Below are 23,659 nucleotides of genomic sequence, written 5' to 3'. Positions count from 1 at the left end.
GGTGCATCTCCTGGGGATTGCCACCCAAAAGCTGGAGGGGACAGAGGGGAGAGCACGGCGGGCACCAGCACGGCTGTGCCTGCCAGTGGAGCGCAGGACGGGGATCCTGGACCAGAAGCGACCGTGCTGTGACACGGGGATGCTGAGCACGAGCCAGGGGGAGCTGCCAGGAGGTGTGGCACTGAGCTGTGGTATTGGGCTCCTGCAGGCTGGGTGGCTGCTGCTTCTCCTTTGCACCAGGCCGGGGGGTGCAGAGGGCCGGGCAGGCAGGAGGGAGGAGACAGACAGGTTCCCATGGCAGACCTCACACTTCGGTGGGGGAGAAGGTGAGCAGGCACGAGGCCACATGGTGGAGGCGGGTTAAGAAGGCTTTGTGCAATTTCTAGATGGCTTTTGGGTTGCCCTCGTTAAAGAAGACACGGAAGATCCCAGCCTGCAGGTTCCTAAATGCAGCCTGGCCACCCGCGCAGATACCGGGGTACCCAAGAGGCTGCTCCCCTCTGCACGTGGCATTTCTCTGCAGCCCGGTGGTTGCTGAGCACTTTCTAAATGCTCGTGCTCCTTCAACGCTTTTGATGAGGCCTGGGCTGTAGTGGAAGTGAGGCACAGGAGGAGACATTGCCCACATCCCTCAGACCACAGGAGCCCTTGCTGCCTTGCCCTAAAAACTCAGGAGCGGTGCTGAGGTCTGGGTGTCGTGTGTCGGGGGGAGCAGGAGCTGGAGCACAGCAGTGACTGGCTCAGCCCTGGGTTTCATGGCTGGAAACGGAGGCTGGGGAGCGTGCTGCTTTTACAAGCTGCCAGCTCCACACACCGTGCCCTGGGCTCTCCCAGGCATCGTGCTGCCGTGCACCGGGCTGTGCTGCCCGCATCGCTTTGGAAAACCAGCGGCGTCGCAAGGAAAGGCTCCAGCCCCAGCTCCAGCTCTGCAGGTCCTGCGGCCAGCCCTGGTGGCTGGGGGACAGGAGGGACCTGCCCGAGGGGCTGAGCTGGGAAGTGCCAGGGGAGACAGCGCTGGAGCCTGCTCCTTCATTCCCATGGCTGCAGGTGCCGGGGGGGCCGTGCTTTGTGCAGCCCCGTTCCTTCACCTCGCACGGGGAATTCCTCGGGGAAGGGCCAGGACGTTTCCAGCTCCCGCCTGTCAGGGAGGCCGTGCTTGTGGCTCCGTTTGTCCTTGCTGAGCTTTGCCTTTGAAGCCGCTTAATGAACTGCTCTGACAGTTCAGATATCCTTGCTCCTTTCCAGGCATCACCAAAATGCGAACCAGCAGTAGGATTTTCCCAGGAAAAATCCTTCGGGGGCGGTGCTGCTACAAGCTGTGGCTGTGCTGCCCTGGCACAGTGGGGCTCAGCCTTCCTGCGGGGCAGCACCGACTGCAGCCGGCCTCCATGCGCTGTTTTCGGCTTCTCTTGGCTGCTGCAGCCTCGGACAGGCCCTTGGGAGCCTTCCTTACACTCCCGTGAGCTTTCCCTGACCTTAGCTCAGCTGAGGGTGCAGGTTTGCAGGAGCACCGGTGCCTGTGCTGCTGATGGGGGCACAAGGGAGTGGGAAGCCCTGGGACAAGGCCCACAAGCTGTGCGCTGCTGCAGGTTGCACTGTCTCGGGTCTCTTTCTCAGTGCTGCTTTTTGGAGGTTCTCAGGAGCCCTGCCAGGGTGAGGGCTCACATCCCCTCGTTTTAGCACCTCTAGGATGATTTTTCCAGACTCTGAGGCAGCAACAGCAGGTAAAGCACCAGCAGTGCTGCTTTCCTACAGCAGAAGTTGAGCCCCTCAGCAGGGGATGGTTTTGCACAAACAAAGCAAAAGCAGATCGGGCTTCCCAAATAAAGAGCCCACCCCAGAAACGGAGGGGGGCAAATCCAGCTCCTCCTCGGTGGCATCCCAGCCCCGGAACACAGCCAGGCTGTGCCATCACCTTGCCTCTGTCCCCAAGGGACAGGGCACTGCTGAAGCACCTCGCCAGCCCCGGCACAACCGCCTCGGCATCCCAGGCTCATCAGTGGCTCTGTGCTAACAGGAGGTGACAGGGCAGGCGTGGGGAGCGAGGGCAGGGGCTGGTGGCACCCGTCCCTCGCACAGAGCAGCGGCCGCGGGGCTGGCAGCAGCAGGGCACGTAGCGCATGCGGCCGCGCCGGGTCGGTGCTGGGGGGCCAGCTGCGCTGCAGCCATCTCAGGAGAGCTCTCCCAAACCCTCCCTGTCTTCACACCACAGCTTCTGGTGAGCGCTTTGGGCACAGTTGGCTTTTTTTTTTTTCTGGGTTAAAAAAAAAAAAAAAAAAAAAAAAAGCTGCTTGTTTCTTTGCTGAAAAAGTTGGAGGAGTGGCGACAGCTGCGTGCTCTCCTCCCGGCTGCTGAGGGGTGGTGGTGGCTGGCCGATGGAGGGGTGCTGCTGTCCCGCTGCTCACCCCAACGTGTCCAGCTGTGGTCCCCCAGTCCCAGAGGGAGGGGGAGAAACTGGGAGGGGGTGGCCTCAGCTGAGATGGAAGTGGCCGAGGGGAGCTGGGAGCTGCAGCAGGGCTGGGAGGGTTGTGCCGAGGGCAGAGGCACGGGGGAAGCAGCACAGCTCTGCCTGGCCGGGTGGGCACCTGCACCCGTGGAGGGGGTCAGGACTCAGCCCAGGACAGGGCCAGCCTGCCCCCGAGCTGCTCTCCTGCTCCTTTCAGTCCTGCTTGTCCCTTGTGTGCCCTTGTGGCACCTGGTGCTGCTCCCTCCCCACCGTCACCGAGCAGGGGGCACCTCCGCTCTGTCCCAGGACATTGAGCCCCTCACCGAACGAGCCCGGTGCCGTGGCAGGCTGCCAGCCCGCTGCAAACCACAGGGACCCCCCAGAGCCCAGCGAGGGGGACAGCAGCTCCCGCCCACCCCCTGCAAGGGCAAGGAGACACTCAGCCCGGAGTGAGCTTAAAAAAATAGGCATTTTTATTCAAATGTACCTAGAGAATTATGACCCAAGAGAGGCGATTACTCACATTTATCGATGGGCTTATTAGGTTACTGCTGTTTGCTGTGCTTGAGCAGCGCTTTTTGTCCGTCTCAAGGAGAAACGGAGCAGGGCGGGTGGCGCGCGAGACCTCATCGTCCTTGGTGGCACGGGGAGAGCTCTGAGCACTGCGGGTCGGGGCGCTGCATCATGTCACCTCGTGCATGCCTGCCTCTACTATTTACAGCTTCTCGTGAGTGTTAAGAAGCAAAAGCTTGCGCTGTCTGCTCGGCTGCGTGCCTCGCCGGGAGCTGAGCCCCCTCCTCCCTGCACAGCTGCCTTAGGGAGGGGGACGCATCCCAGCCCCCCCGGCTGATGGGTGCCTGCACGAGCTCGGCTTTATCAGTGGGGGCTTGCCCCAGGGACACACTGCCCCTGCTCCAGACCGCAGCACGCAGATGGGGACTGGCACGGGCGGGGAGAGGACGGTGGTGCTGCCCCCAGGGACAGTGCCGAGGGTGCCCAGGGCAATGGCTCTGGGCTGGGCCCGGCGTTCCCACGGCCGTGGCAGAAATCCAGCCCCTGCGTCGCTGCCAGGGAGTTTGGCTGCCAGGACAAAGCGGGGGTTTCTCGGGCGCGTTACCCTTGTGCTGAAGAGGCCGTTGCCGGTGGCTTACGCGAGGGGCTCCTGCTGGGTGCTGGCGGGCACGAGGGGCTCGCGGCTGAAGCGGTCGCGGGTGACGCCGGTCACCCTCACAGGGCGCAGGCAAGCGGGGAACTCGGGGTGCCCGATGCTCCTGCTTTGAGCAGCAACGGAGGAAAACAGCTCCTGGGGAGGCACCGGCCTCCTCCTAGCCCTGCCCTGCTACGACACGATGGGGGTGTCCGAGAAGACGGAGCTGATGGACTCCGAGTCCGACTTGAGCTGCAGGACCTTGGGGTGCTTGGGGTCAGGGAAATCCTCGCCGAGGGCCAGGCGGACCTTGCCGTTCTGCGCCTCCCGGATGGGCTCGAGGAAGACCACGTGCTTGTTGGTGCTGGCCTTGCGGCTCGTCCCGTCCGTGGCGGGCGGCGTGGTGCTGAGGATGGAGGACTGGGCGCTGCACTCCTGCGGGGGGCTGAGCGGGGCCGGCTTCTTGCAGCAGGGCAGGCAGCGGCAGGGCGTGAGGTACAGGTACATGAGCACGAGCAGCAGGCTCACTATGCACCCCAGCAGCGTCGTGAGGCCGGTGCTGAAGGTCTCCCCGTCTGGCTTGGGGTAGTGGACCGTCACGTTGACCTCACACATCCTGCTGAAATTGCGGGGGCTGCTGATGGCCAAGCACACGTAGACCCCCGAGTGCCAGGGCTTGGCCGCTGCGATCTTCAGGCTGCCGTTGCGGTACACCTCCACGGAGCGGTTGCTGTTCCCCGGGTGCCTGATGGGCTCGTGGTGAGGTGAGATCCACATGTAGGTGGTGAGCACGTCGGGCAGGCTGGCGTTGCAGGTGAGCAGGAGGGCCTGGCCCACCGTCACCGGGAAGGGCACGGGGTGCACGTCCTCGGGGCCGGCCGAGCAGTTCTCGAACATGTGGCTGTACTTGAGGAACTTGATCAGCGAGCGGGGCACGGTGTCGGACACCTTGCAGGTGTGCTCCTCGAAGAAATCCTTCACGGAGCTGAAGCCTCGCTGCTTCCACCGCTGGAGCATCAGGTAGAGCGGGCAGCTGCACCGCACGGGGTTGTTGTGCAGGTACAAGCCGTTCCCGATGTTTTCGGGCAGAGCCGCCAGCTCCTCCACGGGGATGCTGCTCAGGCTGTTGGAGGACAGGTCCAGCGTGCGCAGGCTGTAGTTGCCCAGCCCCTGCACCGAGCGGAAGGGGAAGGTGGTCAGGTTGTTCCAGCTCAGGTAAACTTTCCTCAGGCCGCTTAGCTTGGCGAAGGCGTTCTCATCCACTCGCGCGATGCGGTTGTTGTAGAGCAGCAGCTCTTCCAAGCTCACCAGCGCCTCGAAGTAGTGCGTCTCGACGGCGTGCAGGTGGTTGGACGACATGTCCAGGTGCCGCAGGTACGAGGCGTTGTGGAAGGCCCGCGGCGAGAGCTCCCTGATCTGGTTGTGGCTCATGTGCAGGGCCTCCAGGTGCGGCAGGGCGGCCAGCCAGCGGTCGTGGAGCTGGGTGAGGGCGTTGTGGCTCAGGTCCAGCGTGGTGGCGGTGGGCGGCAGCGCCCGGGGCACGCGTTGCAGCGTCTGCCGGCTGCAGCTCAGCAGGTCCGAGGTGCAGATGCAGGCGGCGGGGCAGCTGCGGGCGGGCGGCGAGGCTCGGCCGTGGGCGCACAGCTGGAGGAGCAGCAGCAGCCACAGCGGCTCCGCGGCCACCATCGCGGTGCTGGGGGGGCGCCGTGCGCCGGGTGGGCACGGGGGGGACCCCGCCGAGCATCCGCGGCCCCCCCGAGTCCCGGTGCGAGAAGAGTCCAAAGGCAACGTCCCCTCCCCACCGCCACCAGCCCGGCGCCCCCGGGGGCTCGGGCAGCGCCTCCGCCGCGTTACCTGCGCTCGGGCTGCCCCGGGGGGTGCCGTGGGGGCCGCTCCCCACGCGTGGCTCCGTCCCCGAGCGGCGCCCGGCGGCTCCCGGCCGGCGGCTCCGTGCCCGCCGCGCCCCGCTCGCTATTTACGGGCCCGGCCGCGCTGCCATTGGTCCCGGCACGGGCTGGGGGCGGGCCGGGGGACGGCGGGGACCCCCCCTTCACCTCCTCTTCACCCCCCCCGAAGCCCGGCCCGGGGTCGTGCCGAGCCCGGCGGGGTCCCCGCGGAGGACACGGGGACGGGGACGGGGTGTCCCCCCCGAGGGGTGGCCGCCCGGTGAAGGACGCTCGGGGATGTCACTGGGCAGCACCTGGGCGCGTTGGTGGCAGGCTGGGGAATCGGTTTCCATTAGGGCAGCAAAAAGCTAATTTGGCTGCTGCGGCTGCCGTTAACCCCCTGCTCCCCAGCGCAGGCTCGGACTGCGACAATCAGAGCTGGCGAGGAGAGCGATCCACGTGGCTTTTCCCTTCGCGGGGCTGCCCAGAGCCAGGGACGGGGCCGTGGGGATGGGTCCTGAGGGAGGTGCAGGTGCCCAAGCAGAGCCGGGGGCTTGCTCACCCCCCATTACTGGAGGGGACGCGCGTCCTGCTCCGTGCCCTTCCCCTGTCCTGGTTGTCCCCACTGCTGCTTGAGGCCAGGGGGAGCCACGGCCGCTCCCTCCTGCCTTGCAGCCCGGGCACCCACTTGCCCTTGGAGCTGTTCCCAAGGCGCAGGGGATGCCCTGGCAGCACGGCCTGTGCTCCTTTTACCCTTGCTGTGCGAGGATAGTGCTGGCTGCTTCCACCACCCTGCAGCTCCCAAGGCCTGCGCCAGGCACCTGAGCGTGAGGGCTGCAGCCTCAGCAAGTGCTAATGCACCCTATCGATCCCCGGAGGCCGCCCGAGCAGGGTGGTGGCAGAGGAGGAGGAGGAGATGGATGCCCTTCGGCCGCCTTCGAATGTGCTAGGAGGAGCACGGGGCCCTGCGTGTGCCCAGCTGTGCCCCAGGTCTGTCCCCATGGGCACAGGCGCTGGGGACTCGTGAGGGCTGGGGCACCCTGGGGCTCCCACTTCACTGCTGCAATCGCCCCTAGTGCCAGCCGCAGCTCCTGCAGCACCCAGCTGGCTGCGCTGTGCCTGGGGACACAGCCAGGGGCTTGGCCAGGCTGGTGGGGACTTGATGGGGTGGGGAGGGGGTACAGCCTGACTGTGATGTCCCTTTGCAGGGCTGAGCGTGCGACAGCAGTGATGCTGGCAGACCCCTGCTTCCAGCTGCGCTCCATCCAGTACCTGCTGGGCCACGCCGAGCCCTCAGCCCTGGCGGCTGCTGCCCCGGCCACCGAGAAGCGCCATTTCTCCCTCAACACGTGTGAGTGTGCGCACCGGGATGGGGAGCTGGGGCTGCTGGGTCCCTGGGCTGTGCCCTGACCTGGGCACGGTGCGCCCCCAGCAGTGGCACTTGGGTCAGGGCTGTCCCCAGCCTGACAGGCCCAGGTCGGTGCCTGCTTTCGGTGCCGGTTTTGTCCCCTTGCAGTGCCCTTGGCTGCATTCTCTGAGCCAGTGCCTCGGCCCAGGGAGGTTTGATTTTGCAGGAGTGTTCCCAACTATCCAGCTGCTGTCCCCTATCCTGGTTGCTTCCTGAGGGCAGCTACAATTCCCCCTGCATCATCCAGCAGCCTCAGGGCAGCCTGGGCTTGGGGGGGGGGGCACCACCCCAACACACATTTTTGGTCCTACAGACACAGAGTACATCAGTACTGAGGAGCTGGTGAAGGTGGACAAGATGCTGAGCCACCTGAGCGAGGAGTCCAAGCAGGCGGCTGCCACCACGCTGGTGAGTCCCCCCTGCCCGTCCCCACAAGGCAGTTATCACACTGCTTGGGTGCAGCCACGGCACAGCTGCCGTGCAGCTCTGAGGTGCCATGGTTTTCACCACCACCAACTGCCTGCTCGCCCCCTCCCCAGCCCACCAGCGAGGAGGATCTCTGCCCCATCTGCTACGCACACCCCATCTCAGCCATCTTCAGGCCCTGCTCCCACAAGTCGTGCAAGTGAGTAGCTCCTGCGTGCCCGTGCCCCCAGCTCCCAGCACCACTAAGGGGCAAAGGGTGCTCACACTTCTCTCCTGTCCCAGAGCCTGCATCAACCAGCACCTGATGAACAACAAGGACTGCTTCTTCTGCAAGGCCACCATCACGGGCGTGGACGACTTCACCAAGCCCGCCAGCTCGTAGCACCCAGCCCCGCGCCTCGGGCTCCCCCAGCTGAGCGCTGCACGCTGGCTTCTCCCTCGGCAGCCCCCCTCCCGGGGACAGGCCAGGACCCAGCGCAGGGCCGGGTTCTGCAGGGAGAGGCTGGCTCAGGGAGGGGCTGGATGGCAGGCTCTGGGGCCAGCATCGCCCTTCTCCTGCCCTGCAGGTCATTCTCAGGGAGGGGAGCTCGAGGCCTCGTCGCCACAGCAGCCGCGCATGCGGTGAGCGGTGCCTGGGCCCTGGGCCCTGTGTGTTTGGGCTCTGTTACTTTGCCCCTGGCTGGGGGCTAACTTGATGAAATGCAGCATTAAATTATTCTTCCTTATGTGGTGCCCTGAGACATGGGGAGGGGAAGCCAGGCCGGCTCTGGCAAGTGACCTGGGTGCTTGGGCTGTGCGCAGACGATGCTCAGAGGTAGACAGAAATATAAATATTTAATCCAGGCAGAGCCGGGAGCGGAGGGCGCACCGGGGGCTGCTACATGATGATGCGTGGCTCTGGTACAGACTCGGTGATGGACTTGTGCGGCAGCACGTTGGCCCCATTGAGGTAGAGCTCGTCGTTGACAATGACGTCCTCGCCCAGCACTGTCACGTTCTCCATGCGCACCTGCCCCAGAGAGCCCCGTCACACCCGCCCCGGCTCAGGGCACGGTGCCACGCTCCTGCTCCTGCCCGCAGGCACATCCCAGCTGCCCTTCAGCCACAGCCTGGGGTGGCAGGAGGAGGCAGGAGGGCGAGACCCCTGACCCCCCCCAGCCCTGCAGCACCCGCGTCCTCACCCACTGCCCCACGGAGCAGCTCCAGCCCACAATGCAGGACTCCAGCCAGGAGTGGGAGCGGATGCGGGCCCCCTCCAGCACCGTGCAGCGCTTGATGCGCACCCCGTCCTCCACCACCACGCCGGCCCCGATCGTCACATTGGGGCCGATGACACAGTTTGCCCCGATCTTGGCGCTGGGGTCCTGGAAGGAAGAAAGGCTGCACCCCGGGGCCACGAGGCAGCTGCAGCTCTGCACGGCCTGCAATGCTTCGCTGGTGTGGGGACAGGAGGGCACAGCTTGAGGGGCACGGTGAGCACAGCACCGGGGAGCCAGAGCGAGCCTGCGAAGCATGCCTGGGGCTGGCGTGCCAGGGGCTGGCACTTACCACCAGCACATTCCCTACAACACCGGGCCCCGAGTGCAGCTTCTCGGGGTGCTGAGCCCGCAGCGCCTGCAGGTACATGCACATGCCCGTGAGAAAGTCTTTCGGCTGCCCGATGTCCATCCAGAAGCCTGCGGGGACAGAGCCGTGGTGACAGCCCCCGGCGAGGGGGCAGCGGCGCGGGTGGCACCCCCGTGCCCGGGCAGGGCCTTACCCTGCAGCTCCATGGCGTAGAGCTGCCCCTCCTGCGCCATGGCTGGGAAGATCTCCTTCTCGATGGACGTGGGGCGCAGCTGCGGGGACGGGGCGCGGGGCTCAGCGGGGGGCTCCCAGCCTTCAGCCCCCGGCCCCCAGCCCAGCCCCTACCTGGATGCGCCGCAGGATGCCGGGGCTGAAGATGTAGAGCCCGGCGTTGATCTTGTTGGACACGAAGACGCGCGGCTTCTCCACGAAGCGGAGGATGCGGCCGGTGTCGGCCTCGCTCACCACCACGCCGTACTTGGCCGGCTCCTCCACGCGGGTCACCACCAGCGAGCCCTCCCCGCCGTGCTGCCGGTGGAAGCGGGCCAGGGCGGCGAAGGGGAACTCGCAGATCACGTCGCTGTTGAGCACAAAGAAGGGCTCCTCGCCCTCGGCCAGCAGCTCCCGGGCCAGCGCCAGCGGCCCCGCTGCCCGCCCGTCAGCAGCGGAGCGGCACCGGGCCAGCCCAGCCCGCGCTCCCCCCCGGCCCGCAGCCCCCTCCCGGTCCCCCCCCCGGTCCCCCCCCGGTGCTACCTGTGCCCAGCGGCTCCTTCTCGTGCGACAGCGAGATGCGGAGGCCGAGCTGCGGGCACAGCGGTCAGGGCGGAGCCGCCCCGCTCCGGGGGCGCTCGGGGTGCTGCGGGGGTCCCCCCGCCGCCCTTACCCGCTGCTCCTGCTCGCGCATGGCGGCCTCCAGCGCCTCGGACATGTAGCTGACGGCCAGCACCACGCGGCTGACGCCCGCCTGGCGCAGCGCCTCGAGCTGGTGCAGCAGCAGCGCCTTGTTGCAGAACTCCACCAGCGGCTTGGGCCGGCTCAGCGTCAGCGGCCGCAGCCGCGTCCCGAAGCCCCCCACCAGGATCAGCGCCCGCATCGCCGCGCCCGCGCCCCGACACGACACGTCAGCGCCGCGCGCCCCGCCGCGTCACCGCCCGGCACGCCCCGCCCACCGGGGGCGGGGTCTCCGCCGAGCCCCGCCCCTCGCACGAAGCCCCGCCCCCGCGCTCCCCGGCAGTGCCCCCCCCCCCAGCACGCCGTGCCCGGGCCGCAGTTGGTCGCTTTATTTCCGCGGTCGGGTGCTGGATCCACAGTGCCCGCAGGGCGAGGCTGCACGGAAAGCAAGGGCAGGGCTGGTGCGCACAGCAGCCTGCCTGCTGCGCCCCGGCTGCTCCCGGCCATTACACGGTGCCCTCTCCACATAACCTCAGGGAATTTCCAAGGAGGCTCCTCCAGCCCCAGCTCCCACCCCCAGCTTTCTCCCCCCATGGCCAGGCCCCCCTCCAGTACACACAGGCAAGGAGCGAAGAACCAGGCCCCCCAACCCCCTGTAGGCATCTCTGGCCGCTCCTGCAGCAGGCAGGGCCAACGTGGTCAGAAGCAGCTGGTCAGCACCAGGCGCTCTCTTCCACCCTGCCTCCCCTCAGCTCTTCTAGCCCAGTACATTTAAAAAACAATGGAGCAATATAATTGTTTTTAAAATGGAGGTGTCTGCTTTTTCCTGCGCTAGGAGGTGGTCCTGTCGGCTCCAGTCACCAGGCTGTGGCCCGGGACTACTGGTTCTCTTCACGCATCTGTTCCATGATGTTGATGAGGCTTTCCAGCCCGAACACGTAACCCATGTCAGGCCCATCGTGCACAGTGGGGTCATCGCGGAAGCCTTTGAAGGTGCTATGTGCAAAGTCAATCATACGCACATCCACCTTGGGCCGGGGCGAGTCGGGCTCCGTGCTGCTGCCGTCCTGAAGGCTCTCGGGGAGGGAGCTGTCCATTCGCTTCAGGCGCGCCTCGGGCCGGATATCCACAAAGGTCCCTGACCTGTTGTCCTTCCCATCGTAAATGATGAGAAGGGAGCTGGAGTAGAAGCGGTAGGAGGCCTGTCTCTCCAAAACCGCTTTCAAGCTTCGGAGTTTAGCGAGGACAGGCTCAAAGAGGTCCTTGCGCAGCTCTACGCCGTTGTGGAGATAGTGGTAGATGGCATTGCGGAAGCCCTCGATGGAAAGACCGCGTCCATAGTATTTATTCCTGCATAAGTAATGCCCTGTGTTCAGCTGATAGACCTAGAACATCAAAGGAAATACACATCAAGTGGGAATGCCAGGCTGAGGCAACGCACAGAGCCCAAAGCTGTCCTGTAGGGACAGGGCAGAGGGAGCTCACGTCACCACCACACCCAGGAGCGAGCAAACAGCTCTGCGAGCTCCCTGAATCCCAAAGCAGCTCACGTGTGCATGGCCAGGGTGTCCGAGCACCAGGCTGGCACTGGCCCCATGACACCCACAGGTGAGCGTCCCCAAAGCAGCACGCCACAACAGACCCCAAGGCTCAAAAAGCTGAGTTGTTTAAAAAGCAGCTCAGACACATCCTCTGGCAGCAGGAGCCACGCATGCCTTGCCATTAGGACGTGGCATGTGATTAATGCAGGGCCCTCATTGCTTCAGAGTCTGTGGGCAGAGATCTGGATTACAAGATACTTCTGCTGGTGGGGAAAAAGATCAACTCCGTTGTGCAACAGCACCAACAGCAAATCCTTGTGCTCAAGGTGTAGCACCAAGAGATGATTTTAAGTCCCAGTACAGTACAGAAGTAAACATCAGATGATGCCAGGGCAGAAACAACACATCTCCCCCAGGCATTGCAGTTCTAGCTTAACACTAAGCCAGAAGAACAGTTATTTTAGAAAACCCCCATGTTTTCCATGAACACCTTCGGATAAAGCAGGTCACCTTGCAAGAATCCTTTGTCCTAGGACTAGAAGTGAAAACAAAAAGCTCATACCACAAACTCTGGTGTACCTACCTGAAGAGGAGGGCTAACTCAGTGCTCAGCAGAAAACACTAACTAGTCAGCAGCTCTAACGGAGCTGGGGAAAGGATGTGCAGCACCTGCTGCTGACTTGGGGATTCCTACCTGCATGCCACACACTCGCACGCCCAAGGTGGCAGAAGTGCTCTGCTCACACTTCTTCATCTGCCGAGCAGCCTTCTCCTCAGAGGCATCGTCTCCGTGCTGTCTGGTCCCCATCTTCAGATCAAGCACACAGGGAAACTTGAAGTGATGCACCACGTTCTCCAGCAAGAGGAACTCTGGGAGAGGCGTCAAGGAGAGCTCAACTGGCAGAGACGCTGCTCCCCAGGGCAGCCAGGAAGAGGGACGCGGCGTGAGATAGGGTTGGTTGGCAAACAAATAGGAACCAAAGAAGAGAGAGAAAAAACTGTTTGGGTTTTGTCCTTTTTCTTCACCTTCCCAAACAGTGGCACGTGGGCTTTGGCACCCTGTAGGAGAAGTCAGCCTGGAAAGTGGCCTGCCCAGCACTAAGCAGGGAATCACATACAGGCACGCTGGGCTCAGCAGGAGGAGCCGAGGAGCAGAACGCTTACATCAGAAAAGAGCCAGTATGCTAGGGAGAACTGGTGGTATGTTAAGGGAGAGCTCAGTCTACACAGATCTGCAATTTAACCACACGGAAAAAGAACACAATCCCCACAGACCAAGAACTCGAGGTTCAAGTAAGATCCACAGTGCTGCTGTTATCAACCTGAGCAGAACAGCAGCGCTAACCAATACATGAGGAAAAACTGCAGAGGCTACAAAGGCAGGAAACAGCAGCAATGGGAACCTTCAGTCACCACCACACACAATGGGCAAGCCTTCCAGTAGGGCACAACGCTGAGAACAAGCCTGAGGCAACCACCTGAGCTAACAGAGTCCCAAAGGGGAAAAACAACGCTGAAGGTTGCCCAAAGGAGTAGGTCATGGTTCAGCACATTATGCTAAAATGGCAACCAGAGCACAACTAGATTAAACTTACAAGGAAGTTTAACATTTAGAAAAATCCATCAACAGCCACGTCTGATTTGAAAGAGGAACTTCGTAAAAATAAGGAAGTGTGTTAAAAAAAGATAGGACAGCTAAAAAGAATTACTGCTCTGCAAGCGATGTGGCCTCTATTTAAAAATACAAGCTGGAGGCTCAAAGCACTCATTTGAGAATAGGAAAAGGAAGCCTACGCAGTTAAAATGTGGAAGAATAAAGCTATTAAAAGCGAGGCTGTTTCTAAGCAAGGAAAACAAAAAATCAAGCTCCAGCAGGTGAAACCAAAACACAAGTTGGCAAGTTAGAAAAGAAGTACAAGGAGCAATTTGCAAAGGCACAGAAATTAACCTCCTCTGCCACGTGAAGCAGTGACTCAGACTGCCCGAAGGGTTTATAGTCAAAGCATAAAAGGAGCTGGGGGGCAGGGTGGAAGCAAAAAGGAGAGACCCCAAAAAGAAAAATTAATGTTAATATTTTATTGTGCTTAACAGGGAAAAACTTTGGGAATTCCCAAGCCAAAATGCTAATTTCAAAGAATTGTCTCAAACTGAAATGCAAAGAGAAGAGATCGCATGTCCAAGAAAAACTGAAGAGTAACAACTCACCAGAAATGGGCAGTCTCACCCAGAAGCCCTAAACGTCACAAGGCAGAGCTACCTCCCTTACTAAACAGGATGCACTACCTCATTTGAAGCTGCCTTAGCTCCAGAAGACTAAAGGGAGGCTACTGCAGTGCTGACCTGCAGAGATACGGGAACTACAAACTGGCAGAAGCGTATCTCACAGCTCAGCGGGATGCTGTATGGAAGAACAGAGGCAGATGCAGATAAGCACAATTTATCAGGGAAGATCAGGCACACCTGTTGTGAAAGTAACGTCTCAAAAATATCCTGGGGTTCTTCAGCAACTTCGAGAAACACAGACATGAGGTATTGGACCAAATGAAATCCGCACAAGTATCAGGAGACATTTGACAGATGTCTCAAAGAGGCTAAGCTGCAGGCTGAGGACTGAGGTGCTGACATGGTGGTTAACTTGTCAGCAAACAAAAGAAAAAAAGTCAGGATGCCTGACTGATCTCACAGCCCAAGTCACTAGCAGGGTCTTTATGTGGGGATCTACACTAGTCAACAAGTGATCCAGAAAAGTGAAGGGGATGGTAAATTTGCTCATGTACTAAGTCACTCGAGGTTGCAAAGATGAGGAGCAGTTATGAAAAGTCCCCAAAAGACCTTACAAGACTGACTTGGCCACTAAACTGATAGACAAAGTTCTCTGGAGTGAACGTGCAAGATGATAAACATAAGGGGGAAAAGATTTTTAGCTTGAGGTGTGAAGCACTGGGTTTTGAGATGACTGTTACCAGTCAGGAATGAGATGTTGGGGCAACAAAGCAACATTTACAAGAACGTGTGTTACAAATCATGAGGAGATGGAGGCAACATCATTACGTGCCAGTGGAAATCTCTGGTTCACCAGCATCTTCTGTACCATATGCAGTTCTGGTCACCGTCTCCAGAGGGATACAGTAGAACTGGAAGAGACTCAAGAAAGGTGACAAGGACAATCACAGCTCCTTCCCAAGGAACTGCTGCACGGCCCAGACCTGCGTCTGCTGTCAGACCTTGCCCAACACGAAAAACTGTCTAGTTAAGAACACACAAACTGACTCAAAGGTGGTCCAGAAAGGAAAGAAAACATGGGAACTAGCCAGAAACACGGCTTCTGAGCATCAGTGTCATACTGACACCAGCGAGGCCTGGCTGCCTCAAGCACAAACACATCGGCCAGCGCAGCAGCAGCAACCTGACGCGCTCACTTCGCTTCCCAAAGGATACTGTAGAGTTTTCGGTCCTTGGACTCTGACCGCATGCGGCTCAGCTGCTGCTTGTGACAGCGCAGGCTCCAGGGGTTATAGCTGATCTTTTCAGAGCTCAGACCACTGTTCCCATCCAACATCTGAAATGGAACATCTGAGTGGATGTGCATGTCCACCCTGGGGCTCTTTGTCTCCTGGATGTTGCTGGTATAAAGACAGAACAAGGCAGCCCGTTAGAATCCACGTATTCTCCAGATATTTACAACAGCCATGCAATTCCCTCGCACAGTAGCATCTCCTGTTCCTTCTCCTTCTGCACACTTCACACTATCGAAACCCGCCAGCTTCTTACACAGCAAATCCTCACTAACATCCCAGGGCATGGACCCATCCTCATTAACCTTGGGTTTATAACCTGATGGACTTCAGAATGCTTGAATTTGCTTTGCAGGTTTTGGTTCCACATCCAATTAACCTTCTAAGCTTTCTTCCTGTGTGAGAAGCGCTTCACTTGGATGAGAACTGACTGTTTGCAGTGCCACAGAATGCTGGGATAGTAAGTGCAAGACAACCTAGCAACTGTGTGGAAGAGTAAAACACCCTAAACAAAAGGGTGACTACGGCTGAAAGGGTTAAGACATTTTCCAGCTGTCATGTTGTGACTAGACCCTCAAAGCTTTTACCTTTCGGTGCTGTCACTGGCCAGGCCAGGTTTTTCCTCCTTGTGCTCAGTGCCGCTGCTTGATCTGTGAAGACTTCGACGCGAGTGCTTGCGTCGTGGCTGGTCCCTCTCTGGCATGTCATCCTGCTCCAAAGCCTCGTTCTCCACGTAAGGATACGCTACCAGGTTGATGTAGCCATCGCTGTCTCCCTCAAAACAGACAGACACCACACCTGCCAGAAAGAAGCGACATCAGCACCGTTTTTCAGGGGAGGAATACACAACCACTAGCAACCATGTGTTCAACGGCACAGAGGAAAACACAGCTCACAGAGCAGCAAGAGAAATCCAGAGCAGCAAAATGAGGTTTAAGATGGCAAAGGGGAGAATCCAAATACTTTTAATGCAGCACAGAGAAGAAAACCTCCCAAAGAGTGTCCTGCATCACTACTGGAGCAAACAGTCCACAACAGCATTAGCAGCTGTGCTATCCACCCAAAACTGTGCTAGGAGCATGTGAGGCTCCTAGCCCTGAGTGCTCACACCCTGCTGAGCTGTGCTAACAAAAATGCAGCTGGAAGGCTGAGGGGGTGTGATCGTTTCCTCTGGTCAGTCCTGCAGCAGCCAGTAAAATAAGGGATGTCAACACACTGAAGAACACCCAGCCGAGCAAACCAAAATGCTGAGGGGCGCCAAAGCAAAAAATGTGAGTAGACATTTAGTGACTTTGGGTTGGGTATATGCCCTGCAGAAGCGTTCCTGCTGTTGACAAGAGCGTCTCTCAGCTAGAGGAGCTCTGCAGCATCTCAGCTCTGAGGCTCAGGTAGCACCTGCTGCTTGTATCTGAAGTCAGCTAAAGTCTCACAGAAAAAAAAAAAAAAAAAAAAAAAAAAAAGCCCTGTGAGGTCCCAGGGCTTCCTAGTGTTAAAAACAGGAGGTCCTGGAAGTACACTACCTCAGCCAGGTGAGGGCAACTCCCCCATGTGTGTCCTGTCCAATTTTGCCTTCTGTGGACTCCTGGAAAACACCACACTCCAAGAAAAGATACAGACCTTTCATGGCACCAGTTCTGAATGTATCTAGCTGACCAGCCGTGAAGCAGAACACCTGGCACTTTCAGTTAGCGTTGACATCATCTTAGCCCTGAAAATGAGGTGATCAACACATCTCCTATCTTGCAATGACAAAATCTTTCATTCTCTTGACACCAGCGTCAAACAGCTGCCAGGAATATCAGATACTATGTGTGCTGAACACAAAGATTCACCACAGAAATGATGAAACAAGCATAAGAAGGCTCAGCACAAGCTCAGAGCAGTTCAGGACCCCAGCATGTCACTATGCAAATGCCCATCCAAGTGCTCTGGCTGCCTGCACGTGCTCCTCAAGCTGCCCTTGTGAATGGGCAATTATACAGTAATAGGAGTGATCAGACAAGAAACAACATCCTGACACTGTCACTTTGGGGACCAGCAGGAAGCCACACAGGAGCCTCCGATGAAATCCCACACCCTGCTGCCTGCCCTCTGCCCTTAGGCAACCAGGAAGTATCGCACTTCAGGACGCCAGGCCTCTCTCTGGGCTATCAGCTTCAGCAGTTTTAAATGGATCTCCCAAGGAAAGCCTGGCATCACATCGCTTCCAGTACCTCCACAAGCTTCAGCTGGGAGTTCAGCTGGGTCACCGCAGCACCATATGGACCCAGAGCGGCTTGAGGGTCTGCCGGAGAGGATAGCTTTTGTTCCCAGTCTGCGCACAGACAGGCAGGTAAGTCGACACTGCTCTCAGACCTCCAGGCTGCAGGCAGATCAAACGGCAAGACCTGGAGCAGATGGTGGCCCCAACTGTCTGGGGAGCACGGGCCTCCCGACAGCACGCACAGACAAAGAGGCAGAGGCACCACAAACACCAAGTCCTGCAGAAGGCCACCAGCCCGTGTTACTGTCCTAAATACAAGCACATGGCCAAAAGCCTGTCGAGCTCCTGAAAGGCACAGGTGAGCTGCCCACCTCCTACAACCACAAAGACACTGGAAAATTCCATTCCTTCAGAGCAGCTGGGCACAAGGCTTCACCTCAGCTCTGGGAAAGGAAGCTGCTGAAGCAGCAAGTGTTTCTGATATGGGCCCATAAAAGAGCTGGGATGAGGAAGTAGTAAATTATAAGACTGGAATGCACGAGTGCTCGGTGTATGACCCAACTTCTTTTGCTGAAGGTCAAGGCAATAACTGACAATTACTTGCTAGTAAAATTACTTCAGATACACATTCATAACCTGAAGCACCAGACTGCAACCGTAACTCTTTAGTTTGTCTAGAAGGAGGAGCACATGAAGCCTAGCATGCCAAAATAAAAAAATAAAAAAAGACTTCCTCCTTTCCAAAAAGCTCTTATCAAACTGCTCACCTGCAAAAGATAAAAGTAACAAATAAAACGAGACAAAGAGACAGCAACACATGGGCAGCTCCAGCAAAGTGAGAGGAACTGCATTCCAAAACGACACCAGGCCTCACCTTTGTACTCAGGTGTGAACTCCTTCATCTCGGGGGGCAGGGACTCGTAGAAGCGCTGCTCTCTGGTGATGAGCGGCTTGCAGACGGTGTGGTCATCGTAGCGCATCATGCTGCTGTGGCCGCCCACCTGGTGAATGAAAGGCTCCAGCAGGACCCCCCGGTCTCCGGATCGAGTGGCATTCTTGCCATGCTTGCCCACTTCCATGGTTTGACAAACACACATTGCGTTGGGCACCAGTTGCACGCTTGGAGCATGGGGAGAGCCACATGGGCTGGGAGATGCGGCTCAGCAGCGGTCGGGCAGCCACAGGGCAGAAATCCTGGCTGGCCACTTCCTTACGATGACCTGAAAAAGCAAAAGGAGATTCCTGTAAATGGAAGAGCACTTGCATTCGCTCCTCAACTCCTAGGAAAGTCTCTAGCACTTATTTATATCCACAGCTGCCTCTCTTTCCTTCTTTATTTACTTCCCATTTGCTCCAGCATGCACCTCGCCATCTCTTTAATCTTGTAGGTAAACACACGGATTGGGAGGCAATCTCACACACAGTTTCTCCAACAGGGTTGACAAAAGACAGGGAAACCAGGAACTCTGAATATTCTGAGCCTCACATCTTTAGAAAATACTATTTCCTTCCTTCAGTTCATCTCATCGTTAAGGCAGCATGGTAACAAAGCGCAAGCAAAGCCAAGCCCACAAGTGCCTGCCAGTAAGGATGACAGAGCTACCACAGGCAGAACATCCCAAGAATCTCAATCCCACTCCCTGTGCCTCTGCATTTTGAGGAGCTAAATGACTAAACTTGTGTTCACTTCCTACCACAACACCGTTTCCTCTTTCTCGTATTCACTTCTCTTCAAGCTGTGACACGACAGCTTCTCAGAACAAGCACGCCGCGCTCGCTCTGCCATCGTGCACTCGCTGTGTTCTGAATGCCTTCCCCTCGGATTCTCTCCTTTCCTTTATTGCTCCGAGCCCTTCAGGACTGCAGCTGTTTCCCCATGCTTCTACCTCCTCACACAGTAGGTCTGGGCTTTCTAGAGGTAGGCAAGAGGGGCTGTTAAATCCAGCTGAGAACAGAAGTGCTTTGGAGAAGACAGATGCTCTTTAAATGCTTGCCAACTGCCCGGCACAGCCAAAGGATAATGGAAAAGTAAAACTACCCAAATTCTCTCCAGATGCTTTGCCCTTTCATAGCTGTCCCTGGGGCTGCTGGGGAAAACACAGGATTTCCTCACAGCAGGGATCTATTTGAAGTCTTTGGTAGAAGAATGACACGGCAACTTCAGTCCCTGAACTCATCAGATCTCCAGTTTCTCAGCACGGTCACACCCAGGGGCAATACCTGAAGGCTGAGGGGTCCTGCAGGCCCGAGCACGGCTCAGGCTGTTCCTCAGCCGGCCACGGGATGTCCCTGCAGCCACACAACCCAGCCAGACGAGGTGCCAGGGTCAGGAAGTTCCCTCCTCTCCCATTCAGCAGTGGGAAAGGTGCAGCCCAAGAGATCCTGACGCTAAGGGTGCCCCTTCCTAACACGTTTAACCCACTCTGACCCAAAAGGTCCCAGCACCACAACGCTGCTCTCTCCTTCTCAGCGTTCCCTCGCACTGGATTTTGGGATAACGCGAGCAGATGTTCATCGGAGTTGAATCACCCCGCTGCTCCCATGGGAAACATTTCCTTTTGCGGTTAGATGACCACACAGCTACACCCGGCGTGAAGGGAACGAGGGGAACATTCGGCTTGCTGGGCTGGGGAGGAGAAAACATCACACTGCAGAAATGTGGATCCGTGTCTAACCTCACACAGAGCCTGAGTCATACCACGAGGACAGAAACACGCTGCAGATTTCTCCCCTCCCTCTTATTTGCTTTACCAACAGGACAATTCTAGCAGCAGAGGCTTGCCTGTGTGTGGTGGTGGTGTTTCTAGCAGCTTGATGACAGTTAATATCCAAGAAGCGAGGTGCCAGCACCTGCAGCAGATCAGCACTCCGCAGCTGAATGCTTTCCAGGCTTGGATCTCCCCATGCTTATCCAGCATCGCCTTGGATTTGGTTTCTTTCATTTTGCCAGTGATTGAAGCTGAATCTTCAGTTGCTCCAAGCACGGGACAAGCTTTACTTTACACCTTCCCGTAGTTTAAACGTCACGGGACGAGGGAGATAAGAGACTGCTGGGCGATAACGGCAGTTACCGTACCCAGGAGACACGCACATCACCTCCAGTCCTGGGACCGTTCCCAGCTTACGCTGAAACCTGAGAGCAAAGTGTCTCGGGGTCTGCTTCAGCAGTGACAGCAGGAAGCACCGACACCCGCAGCTGAGCGGAGGGAGATGATCCAAGCACGCTCCTTAACCTCAGGGGGAGGTCACAAACACCCAGGCAGGCACACGCGCGCCCGCCCAGCCCCTGGCAGGTCGCTCTCACCGACAGGAAGCTGCCGGAAGATTTTAGTCACCAGAGCAAGAGATGGAAACCCTTGGCCTGCTTCAAGGAAGAAGGCTGCTGAGCTAGGAATACGCTACCTGAACTGTTGTGAGGACAGCAGCAACCCACACCGGGGAGTCCCTCCAGCCTTCTCCACTGCCCAGCCTGCAGATACCTGAGAGATGACTCAAGATGTCCAAGGGCTCCAGGGAAAGTGATAACGAGGGCAGGCTGCAGCCTCCGAGAAGTGTCCCAGGCTGGCTGCCAAGGATCCAGCCACCTCCAAGAGAAGCACAAAGGGAAGAACCAGGCTTCACGCGCTGCCTTGGGGGCAGCTGCTCTGTTTCCCACCTGCAGAAGAGGAGCGGTGAGCACGCAGTCAGCAATCCCTGCGCGTTGGTGAGGGCCACGCAGCAGCGGGGCAGAAAGTAACGGCATTTCTGCCAGGACACTCTGCACTTCCTCAGGAAAGGATTTCCTCATTAATTCCTTGCGACCTCCAAGGGGATTCATATCCGTGAAGTTGCAGTCCATGGACACTGAGCTGTTAACCCTGTCAGTGAAGGACAGCTCAGCACGGCAGGTTACAGGTGTGTGGTCACCCCCGCGAGGCAGTGAGCGGCACACAGAAAGCCTTCTGTGGCCACCATGCAACAAGGAGCTGGGCACCAGGTGAGGAGAGACCAAACCCCCTTACGACTGCTCCACCTCTTCATCCACACCCCCTCAACAAAGCAGAGGATATCCAGTGTTTTCCTGCACACAAGCGTGAGAAAAAAACACTTTGTGGGATTTCACAGACGAAGTTCAAGCAGCAGCTAGCTACAAGGCTTGAGAAAACGGAGATGTTCTGTCACACAGCTTAGCAACACTCCTCAGGGTAACTCAGAGCAAAGGGTTATTACTAAACATGGACACCATCCACAACTACAGACAGAAGAATCCCAGCAGTTTCAAACAACTATAAAGCAAAAAAAAACCTATTTGATGGCCTCAATATTACTCATCCTCCCTCTGTTAAACAGAGGCACTGGTTCAACTATTTCAGCTGGCTCATGAAGTTCAGTCCTTCCAATCAGGCTGAGATGTTGTGTGTAACCCCCACAGCAGCAGGAGGATGACCAGCTCAGCCAAGCAAGCCTCTTGGTATTGTCCCACTTAAAATACCCCTTACTGGGAGAGGACTGGCCCTCCAGTATTTACATCTAGATGCACACCTACTCCAAATCCAAGGTACGTGCCTCATGTTTCAAACACTTCGTCTCTAGCAGCAGGGGCACAACGAGCAATAAGCTGCATTTTCTTGTACTGACAAAACCTTTCCAAAGAAGAGTCAGAAAGGGCAGGTAACTCTGCTCTTCATAACCACGAAGGGGGGTAACGCCTCAGCTCTTGGTGGCATTGCCCACTCCTCAGTAACAGGCAGTGCCCAAGATCCTGCTGGAGCACCAGGACAACACAGTCTGAGGGTATCAGCCCCGGAAAAAGGCAGGGGGAAGAGCAGGGATGGCTTCTTGGATGGGTCACTTCAGGTGACAGAGGAACTGGGCTCAGAAGGCACCGTGCACATGAGAGGCGATGGCAGAACTTCCCTGCGATGGGTGCAAGAACTACAGAGGGCACATCGGGATGCTGCTGTTCCCACTCTTCACAAGCTGTCTTGGATGGGAATACTGGCAGTGCTTCATGACTCACCAGTAAAGCTATTTTCTACCAAAACAAAGAGAACAAACATTTAAAATTGTGATGCATTACACAACAGAGCCGCCTGCATTAAGTACCACTGACCCGTGCCTTCATCACAAGCAGCTGGCACGTCTCTCTCCAGCATCACCTTGCTGCAGCTCCTAGGACCGTGGCCTGCCCTCAGGACCTGCGGTGCTGCAGAACAAGGGCAGGGAGGACCCAACTTTTACAGAAGAAAACCCAGCCTCCCACTGTGCTGCGATGCAAGATCAGCGTCCCACAGCACAAAAACTGGCCCACGGGCCTGAGACATGGCAATAGAAGACTGAGACGACTTCAAGGACCTCTGCACAGCAGCACACCCCTCCGAGAACCTGCAGCAACACTCAGGATGTAACCAGAAACATTTACATTCAGCCAGTCTGGCATCCTGGAAGCTACAATCCTTCCTGGTCTGCTCGAGTGCTTAGTTTTGGATCCTGAGCCTCCCCTGGGTCTCATTCAGTGCTCCAGCGACTACCAAATACAGCTCTTTTTGGAGACGCTACCCTCACCCCAGAGAGCACGGCTCTACAGATCGAGGCCAGATAGCAGAGCACTACAATGACATAAATCAAGAGCTGAACAAGTTTTAGGGAACATTGCTGCAGAAAGCCAGCTGAGGAAGAGCAGCACTTAACAGTGGGAGCAGGGGGGACGACCCACCACACCGGAGCACTCAGGCCATGGAGAGGGCAAGAACCACTCCCAGGTGTGCTCCCCGTGCCTCGAGCTCCACAGAAGCACGCTCTCTTCACCAAGTTTTCCTGTCAACAGGGCACAAACGCACCAACTGCTGAAGTGCATGTCAGGAAAGAGCCTAATCTGCTTTGAGATGGAGCCTGAGTGAACTTGCAGAAAGGACCACGTGGAAAATAAAACTAAGCTTGCAGAGGGAGTCCTTAGGCATACCCTGTGCTTGTCTTCCAGAGCTCTGAATGACAGCTATTTGTGCCCTGCTCATATCCCATGAATCACAAAGCTTCATCGCTTCTGCCAGCAGCCTCTGAGTCCAAAAATGTTCTGTTTTGCTTCCTGAGAAAGGAGAGGAAGCCAAGCCTTTTCAGCCCCTCCTGAGGTCGAGCTCTGCAGTCTTAACTACGGCTGGAATGCCTACAGCGCTCAGCAGAACGGGTGTACCTGGATCTGGGATTACAGAAGATTATTTTAGCTTCCTTCAGTTTAGAGGGCAGATCAGCAGGCACTGCAAAGGCCCTGTTACCGTTACCTACACACTCAGCACAGCACACACGCAGGGAGGGACGAGGTGCTTGCTAGACCCAAGGCGCAGACAGCCCTTGTTTCCTCACGCTGGCACGCTACAGTGCTCACTTCTTTGTTTTTTTTCCCCAAGAAGCCGTAGCACACGGCAAGGCATTAGGAAACATCTGTGACAGTTTGCAACATACGGAGCAGGTGCTCTGCAACACTTTGCTGACATCTGTCACGCTGCTGTCTGCAAGCAGCACGGGGCACCTTCCTGCTCGGTTCTGACACCAGCTACGGCCCAACCTCAGGCTCCAGAGCAGCAAGGCCCCGATCGAATACGCACCCTAACAGATGGCTGCTTCATCAGTACCAGCCCAGAGCATTTTCTTTGT

General features: G+C 57.8%; 4 protein-coding genes across 8 annotated transcripts in view; 1 reads left to right on the top strand and 3 right to left on the bottom strand.

Moving 5' to 3' along the window:
* RNF123 (ring finger protein 123) overlaps positions 1-8,038 on the top strand; it is a 47,166-nt gene extending 39,128 nt beyond the window's left edge. Inside the window, exons 36-39 of the mRNA XM_082768077.1 lie at positions 6,688-6,830; positions 7,201-7,295; positions 7,427-7,512; positions 7,596-8,038. Coding sequence (XP_082624203.1) covers positions 6,688-6,830; positions 7,201-7,295; positions 7,427-7,512; positions 7,596-7,695 — 424 coding nt within the window. The 3' untranslated portion in view covers positions 7,696-8,038. The remainder of the gene's footprint in view (positions 1-6,687; positions 6,831-7,200; positions 7,296-7,426; positions 7,513-7,595) is intronic.
* On the bottom strand, positions 2,987-6,670 carry AMIGO3 (adhesion molecule with Ig like domain 3). The gene has a single exon (XM_082768078.1). It carries the CDS (start codon positions 5,277-5,279, stop codon positions 3,786-3,788), a length of 1,494 nt encoding a protein of 497 aa, XP_082624204.1. The 5' UTR covers positions 5,280-6,670; the 3' UTR covers positions 2,987-3,785.
* Positions 8,039-8,128: 90 nt separating the features above from the next.
* On the bottom strand, positions 8,129-10,048 carry GMPPB (GDP-mannose pyrophosphorylase B). The gene is made up of 7 exons (XM_082768084.1): positions 9,763-10,048; positions 9,633-9,681; positions 9,225-9,526; positions 9,073-9,151; positions 8,862-8,989; positions 8,495-8,677; positions 8,129-8,322 (listed from the first exon to the last, which is right to left on the bottom strand). The coding sequence occupies exons 1-7, from the start codon at positions 9,970-9,972 to the stop codon at positions 8,191-8,193; spliced, it is 1,083 nt and encodes a 360-aa protein (XP_082624210.1). The 5' UTR covers positions 9,973-10,048; the 3' UTR covers positions 8,129-8,190.
* Positions 10,049-10,547: 499 nt separating this feature from the next.
* The window catches only part of IP6K1 (inositol hexakisphosphate kinase 1), a 33,927-nt gene continuing 20,815 nt past the window's right edge, over positions 10,548-23,659 (bottom strand). For 4 of the 5 annotated variants that reach the window (XM_082768080.1, XM_082768081.1, XM_082768079.1 and 1 more), the window contains 5 exons: positions 17,904-18,249; positions 15,414-15,624; positions 14,750-14,934; positions 12,006-12,181; positions 10,548-11,155 (listed from right to left, as the gene is read on the bottom strand). In XM_082768080.1, the coding sequence (XP_082624206.1) occupies positions 10,649-11,155; positions 12,006-12,181; positions 14,750-14,934; positions 15,414-15,624; positions 17,904-18,126 (1,302 nt within the window). In that variant the 5' untranslated portion in view covers positions 18,127-18,249 and the 3' untranslated portion in view covers positions 10,548-10,648. Of the gene's footprint in view, positions 11,156-12,005; positions 12,182-14,749; positions 14,935-15,413; positions 15,625-17,903; positions 18,250-20,431; positions 20,589-23,659 lie in introns of those variants that run through there. The other variant, XM_082768083.1, reaches the window with a different exon arrangement.

This window comes from Aythya marila, assembly GCF_965140915.1.
Source record: "Aythya marila genome assembly, chromosome: 10".
Lineage (NCBI taxonomy): Eukaryota > Metazoa > Chordata > Aves > Anseriformes > Anatidae > Aythya > Aythya marila.
Note: the sequence above shows the minus strand (reverse complement) of the source record. Positions and strands in the feature narration are given on the sequence as shown.